Source organism: Egretta garzetta, unplaced genomic scaffold (genome assembly GCF_000687185.1).
Source record: "Egretta garzetta isolate BGI_Z169 unplaced genomic scaffold, ASM68718v1 scaffold59, whole genome shotgun sequence".
In the NCBI taxonomy this organism is placed as follows: Eukaryota; Metazoa; Chordata; class Aves; order Pelecaniformes; family Ardeidae; genus Egretta; species Egretta garzetta.
Genome location: NW_009267230.1, coordinates 1,257,720 through 1,264,886, shown reverse-complemented (window position 1 = coordinate 1,264,886; position 7,167 = coordinate 1,257,720). Strand labels below are relative to the sequence as shown.

Genomic DNA, 7,167 nt, shown 5'->3' with positions numbered 1-7,167 from the left:
GCCACCACCTTGTCCCCCTACGCGATCCAGGAGGACAACCTGCTGGCGCAGCTGGTGCGGAACGGTAGGTGGGCAGGGGCAGCGTCCCGGTGGGAGAGGAGGGCATGTGCAGAGCACCGGCCAGCGCTCACATGGGGCCTTTATTCTTCTCTCCCTGAGAAGGGAACTGCTTATGCCACCTCCTCCCTGTCAGCTAATTCCTTTGCCCTGCTCAGGTGACGGTTGTCTCAGGCAGAGCTGTTGTGCAGGCAGGGTTTCTCCAGCTCATAGTGGGAGTAAATAGCTGGGACCATGGCTTCGTTGTCTTCAAAGCTGATGAGAAAGCAGGTGAAGGTGGCTGTCCTGATGGTGACTGTCACAAGGTCACCACCAGGAATGGCTGTACAAAGCCAAGGGCAATCAGTTGCGTTGTGTTTGCGTTCAGGTGAGACGCACGACGCAGCAGGAGCTGGTGCCAGGTGGGGGGTTGGACTAGATGATCTCCCGAGGTCCCTTCCAACCCTTGCAATTCTGTGTGCTGCAGGAGTCAGTCGGGCAGCAAGCCTGCCTGGCCAGCTGCCTGCGGCTGTTAGGCAGTGACCCCGTCGCATTTTCTGTGTAGTTTGGTGCTGCTGGGCTGTGCACCTGTAAAGAGCTTGTTAGGGTGGGATGACCGAGTAGAGAAAAGGGGACAGGACACGGTCTTGTGTTCCTCAGAGAGATTCCCTTCCAGGGCTCAGAGTGGCACGAATACCAGTGCCTGGCATGAGGCAATGTGACTGGGTTGTCCGCTCCCCTCTATGCGAGCAAGGTGGGCAAACGCAGTAAATCATCCAAGGTGAAAAATGCTGGTAGTCCCTGTGCCAGAGCAGCAGCCTTGGAGAAAACGGTTCCTGCTCCCAGGCTGGAGGGGCTATGTGGAAACACGGAGGGCTGGCTGGTGGCTGGCAGGACAAGCAGAGCGAGGGCAGTGGGAAGTGTCGGTGCTTTTGCCTTCTCTTTCCTGCATATGACCCACTGCCGCTGTGTTTAAAGCCTCAGATCAGGGCTCATGGCTTCTACTCAGCCCCTGTCAGCAGCCATCTACTGCCTTGCATGTTACAGTGGGGTTTCAGGCCTTGGTCAAGGGTTTGTCTGCTTCCTGCTGCACCTTCCTGAGCGCTGTGGTAATAGGGGTGGGTACCTGCCGGCTTCCCGGCCTGTTCAACCCATGGGCCTTTCTGCTGGGATGACATGTCAGAGGGCAAGGATTAGTCATGAGGTTGTGCAGGTAGATTTGGTGTGGGGGGCACTTGTAGGCTTAGAAACAGGGCTGGTTGCTCCCCATATTCAAACTCAAATGCAGCCAGATGGCCATTTTAATTTTAGGTCACTTTTGAGTGTGGGTTGGAGAGGAGCCAGTGCTCCAGAGCCTGACCTGGATCTGCCCAGGCTCTTCGCACTGGTGCGGGTAACAGCATGACTTGGGTGGGCTCCCTGCTCTCATTAATTCCTTTCTTGCTGACTCAGGAAGGAGAGTGGTCTTCATGGGTGATGACACTTGGGAAGGACTGTTCCCAAAGAAGTTTTTCCGCTCCTATTTCTTCCCTTCTTTTAACGTGAAGGATCTTCACAGTGTGGACAATGGGATCCTGCAGCATCTCTATCCAACTGGTAAGCAGCTATTCCCTCAGGGCCTGGGTAACCCTTTGTGTTACACAGGGCTCCTACTGCAAGTTTGGGGTAGGACTGAAGAGTTCTGTTACAGAGTGGTACTGGGCAGTCACATGCTGCTGCCTGGGGATTACAGTGTTCTAGCTAGATTTCCACAGATAAGCCAGTTTTTGGGGCCTGTAAACTGTTTCTATTAAAAAAAAGAGTGTAGCTTGATGGGACGAGGTTAACTTCTACATCTGTCCTAGAAATACACTGCCAGGGTGGAGCAGGAGGAGCAGCTTAACTTTGACACGTGGCTGCCTGAGCAGGCACACAGCGCTCTAAGAAATACCCAGCAGTGCAGCCAGGAGGCTGGGGCACAGCACTGCGCTCGGCAGAGTATCAGTGGCTCCCAGGCTTGGAAAGAAGGTGAAGCATGAGATGGATTTGTGAATTTTAGGTGGTTTCCTCCCTGAAGTCCTAGGACTGAGGGGAATGCTCTTTGCTTTATCCGTGTATGAAGCTAAGTAAACCAAGGGTGCAGCGGCCTTTCATAAGGAGGTCCTTGTTCCTTGTGGGAGAGCTGCAGCTCATCATTTCACTCTGAATACTTTGGTTTTCATGTGTCACAACCCTGAAGCAGAGGGGAAAGGCTGGGGTAACTTTCTAGCTAGGGACAGCATTGGTGTGCCGTGCCCATGTCCTGGGTGGGATGCAGAGGGGCACGTTGATGAGTGCAACCTGAAATATCTCCAGGGAAATACTGGAGCTCTGTTGTTTTGGTTTTTTTTTTTGACCATCCCTGTCCTTTAGCTCCATTTATGACAATTTGAGTTAAGGGTATTTCAAGGTGCTTTGGGTGACATTGGGCGATTCCTCTCCTGAGGGGTGGTGATCAAAATCCAAGGATACTGGGGTGCCTGTGGGCATTGAGCTCCCTGCAGCATGGCCCCCAGGCACCCGCAGACCAGGAGTGTGCCTCTGTTAAAACCTGCATTGATCTGCTTGAGAGCTGGGAGTGACAATGGCAGGAGGGGAAGAAACAGCAGTTTCCAGAGGCAAGCAGAGGGCTCTGGCAGGAGGATCCAGATGTAGAGCCTGTGTCTGAGTTCCAGGATGGTATGTGATAAGGCTGCTCTTGTTCTGCAGTGGACAGTGGTGAATGGGATGTGCTGATTGCTCACTTCCTTGGCGTGGACCACTGTGGGCACAAACATGGACCTGACCATCCTGAAATGGCTAAGAAGCTCACTCAGATGAATGAGATGCTCAGGTGATTGGTGTGGTGGTGGGGGGTTGCCAGCTGGCCTCCTCCTTCAGCCAGGCTGGTGGGGTCTTCCCAGGGAATTTACAGATGCAGAGGGCAACAGGGAACACTTACTGTGCCTGTTAACATGGAGAAAGGCTTTGGCCAGCAGAGCTGAAACCCCAGTTATGGGGCAGTCTTGGTTGCTTAGACACATGTTCACAAGAGGTTTGGTTTCAGAGGTAAGGCCCTCTTCAGGTCTTGGAGCCTTGGTTCCCAACCAGGTAATGATGCAGCTGGAGTGCAGCTGAGCCTCACTCTCCCCATCTTTAGAACGGAGGTTGTTACTCTGAGGGTTGGCTAAGTTTGAGAAGCACTTGGAGAGCCCTGGCTGGGGAATGCTGCGTTCACTGCACAGACCCGTGAGTTGTGCCTTTGTGTCAGAGGGCAGAATGGGATCCAGAAACCCTGACTGCACAGCCCTGCCTCAGTCCAAAATGCTGTGGCTTTTGACTCTTAGGACTGCTTTGATTTTTGCTGCTGGAAGGAGTGGATAACTTGCCCTGCTGCATCTGAGAGTGCAGTATATATTGTGTCATACCTACTGCGTCCTTCAGGGACAAATCCCCTCCTTTTTCTTTAAAAGTAGGATTGCTCACACAATGTGATACAATTCACAAGATCCAAACAGAAGCAGCCTAAACTTTCTTCCAGTTGGGAACCTTTCTTCTGAATTGGATTTTGTTAAGATCCCCAAAGGCACTGAGGAGCCAGCCACTGTTCACTGGGGACCTAAGCAAGATCAGTCCACTCTGTCTCAGGGCTCTGAATTTTCAGTTCGGTTTTAAAGCATCCATGTCCTGGTGCCTGGCTCAGTTGTTACAGCTCTGTATCAGCACTTAGATTTGATCAGATGTTTTGTGGGCTTCTCCTCTGTTGTGCTGGCAGGCTTGGTGGGAACATGTCCTCTCCCACCTGGGCTACCTGCAACCCTGCCCAGGTAGGGCTCACCTTCCTTATCCCGGTGACAGGTCCTTGGTGGATCATCTAGGGAATGACACCCTTCTTCTGGTGGCTGGAGACCACGGCATGACAGAGACTGGAGACCATGGTGGTGACAGCGAGAAGGAAGTGAATGCAGCACTGTTTGTGTACAGCAAAACACCCCTATTTGGCACTGGCCCTCCACAGGTAAGAAGCTGATCCTTAGCTGCCTCTGCGTGAGGTGGTATCTGGGGCAAAAACTGCATCCTGGGGTTACAGAGAGTAATGGTTTGATTGGGATTGTTCGGATTGAGGGGTGGGGAGTCTGTCACCTTTCCCAAGGGAAGACTGCAAAGACTCATACAGGATGCAGGTAACTGAAGTGTTTAGGACCCATGTTCAGGCCCCTCCAGCTGTGAGGGGTGTTTGAGTGGGGCCAGGCGAGCTGTTAAACAGCCAGGACCAGACCCAAGGACCTGCAGCTCCCAGCAGGCATCCTCCCCTCTGCAGGGCACTCAGAGAGGGCAGAACTGTGCCTCTGCCTTCCCCTGTGTTTTCCCCCCTCCTGGCTTCCCCAGATTCCCCTCTGAGCAGGGATGTCTTCCCCACCATTCTCTGGAAAAGTGAGTGAAAAGCCACGTTGCTGCATTCTTTCTGAATTTCCCATTCCTCCCCTGTCTCTCCAGGAGCCTGAGGCCGTTCCCCAGGTGAACCTGGTGCCCACTGTGGCCCTGCTGCTGGGTGTGCCCATTCCCTACAGTAACATCGGGGAGGTGATGGCTGAGCTGTTCTCCGGGGACGGCGACGCTGTGTCTGCAGCCTTGCAGCAGCTCTTGGTCTATCACATCAATGCCAAGCAGGTACGGCCTACAGTGGGCCTCCCCATTGAACTAGCGAGGAGAAGGAATGGCTTTTTAAGCACATACCTCTTCTGTTTGGTGGAGGTGGGGTGGTGACATGGTGTTACCTTCGTGAGGAACTTATTTTGAAGAGTTACCTCCTTGCAGTGTTTGCTCCAGCACCATTTTTACCAAAAGAGAAATGAGAGATGCCTGTTTAGTGCTTGGTGGTGAGTGCTGTGGTGTGGAAAATACTGGCCAGGGAGACGGCATTTGCTTCAGGATGAGGGTTGGTCCCAGATGGTCAGAGCTGGTTATTGGGGAGGCTGGTTCCTCAAGGCTGAAGATGACTAGGGGCAAGTTTTGTTAACAGAGATTCAAGCGTACAAATGGACGCTTTGATGCTGCTTCAGTTTTGGAGGAAAAAGTGTTAGCTAAAAAGCTATTCTAGACCAGTGACAGAAGGAAAACAGTAGGTAAGGACTAAATAAAAGAAACACCATGTAACAGGTGACAGTAAAGTGGGATAAAGAAGGAGCAAGCACAAGGAAATAGAGAACCCCAACAGCTGACTGACAAAAGTTGAACGAAAGTGACTATACCAGGCATAAAAGAAGCCCAGGCAATGGAGGAGGCCATGTGCCAGGGCAAGTCAGAGCCTCTCCGGAGGACGTGAGGGCTGTCTGTTGTGGCTGTTGGCATGCCACAGAACCAGACTTGCTGTACCTTTTACAAGGCACATGTCTTAGCTAAGTGCCAGCCTGCCTTTGAGGGACCCCTGGATTGTTAGGAGCACAAGAATAACTCCTCCAGCCCCCAACCAGCTCCCTGTTGTACCCCTGGCGTTCTCAAGGAAGAAGCCAAATGGGGACAGGTCCTGTTTTGGGCCCAGTTCCCTGGAAGCAACCCATGATGTGCCAGTTGGAGGCTGTTGGTGCAAGTCAGTGAGGAGCTGGAGAGGATACGACTGCTGATGGGAAGGCAAAAACATTCAGCCTCTCTGCTGTATGTAGAGCAGCAGAGTGCTTTGTCATTTAAAGATGATAGCGTATGTTACTGTCTGTTAGTCACTGAGGATATTGATCATCACCTATTAGGAACTAGCGTTACCCAGTCCTGCCTGTTTAAATATTCGCACTCATTTGTCTGAAGAGGTTTCTGGCTCAGTCACGGTGGTGTTGAAGAAGCTTTTGCATACCATGGAGGTCGTGCAGACCTGGAAGAGAGCTGGTGTGTATGTTTGCTGTTCGTGGGCGGGCTGATTCTGCCTGCGCTCTGAGGCGACTGGAAGGCATTTCAAGGCTTGAGCAGATTTACACTGCTGAGCAGCTGGATGTTTGTACGGGTGTCCTGCCTTAGTAATGCCCTTGTAAGACTTTTTTTATGACTTTGGGATCATAGCTGCCTCTGTTCCTGTCCTCTTGAAGTAGGAAGGAGAATGAGCTCTCCTTAGCCTATGGTACAGGGGGTTCTATATTGAAGAAGGAGCAAACTGCTCCACTATAAGCTCTTTAGTTTGACGTTTGTTCTCAGATAAACAACGTAAAAGTTGACATCAGGTGCTGATTAACAGCTAGTAATGACTCAAAGTTCTGAGGGAAATTTGCATCATAGTTACCAGAGACTCTGCGTAAAAGCCCTTAGTGATGCACGGTCTTACCAGAGGTGCACCTGCAGATGAAGAACTGAGAGGAGTCAGTGTGGCTGCTGGGATGGATATGTCACTTGAGAGGGATGTCAGTCTGGCAGATGGATTGTGTTTCTTGCCAGTCACATCCTGAATTTGGGTGACCAGCTCCGGGGTTGGCAGTTTGTTGCTATTTGCATTCTGGAGGGGCTGTGTGAGGAAGATGGCAGTGAATCCCATTCCCAGTCATCCCAGTGCTGCTGTCTGACCCTGTGTCCCCTCTCCTGCAGGTGGACCGCTTCCTGCACTCCTACTCGCTGGTGGCTCAGGACCTGCCAGCAGAGCAGCTCCAGCGCCTGCAGGAGCTCTTCTCCAGCGCTGTGGAGGAGCACACTCAGCTCTTGGCCCAGGTGCAGGGAGTGACACTGGTGCCTCCAGAGCTGAAGTTCAGGCTGGGAAGCCTCATCAGTCGCTTCCAGCTCTACCTGCGGGAAGCACGGGCTGTGTGCACCCAGTCCTGGGCCCGCTTCCATCCCCTGCGTATGGTGGGGGGCTGCATCCTCATCGCTGCTTCCTGCTTGCTCTGCTACGTGGCCTCAGAGCTGGCCACAGCATCGGACTCTTTCTATCGCAGCTGCCTCCTGTACCCACTGCTTTGGGGCTTAGTGGTGGCTGTTCTGCTTGGGCTGGCCCGTGTGTTGACCCAGGAGGGGCTGGATCTCCTCCTGGTGTTGTCATGGGCAGCCGCAGCTTCTCAGATGGGTTTTTTCTGGCACTGGTGGGGCCGACATCCCAAGCGAGCCCGTTTGGCGGGCAGTCAGCCACCCTTGGCCAGTGTTGGCCTCAGCAGAGGCTGC

At 52.9% G+C, this 7,167-nt stretch overlaps 1 protein-coding gene across 1 annotated transcript in view; it reads left to right on the top strand.

Moving 5' to 3' along the window:
- The window catches only part of PIGO (phosphatidylinositol glycan anchor biosynthesis class O), a 27,007-nt gene that overhangs the window by 5,803 nt on the left and 14,037 nt on the right, over window positions 1–7,167 (top strand). Inside the window, 6 exon segments of the mRNA XM_009647350.2 lie at window positions 1,489–1,632; window positions 2,764–2,887; window positions 3,892–4,051; window positions 4,531–4,704; window positions 6,601–7,160; window positions 7,162–7,167. The exon segment at window positions 7,162–7,167 is cut by the window's right edge and continues 920 nt beyond it. Coding sequence (XP_009645645.2) covers window positions 1,489–1,632; window positions 2,764–2,887; window positions 3,892–4,051; window positions 4,531–4,704; window positions 6,601–7,160; window positions 7,162–7,167 — 1,168 coding nt within the window.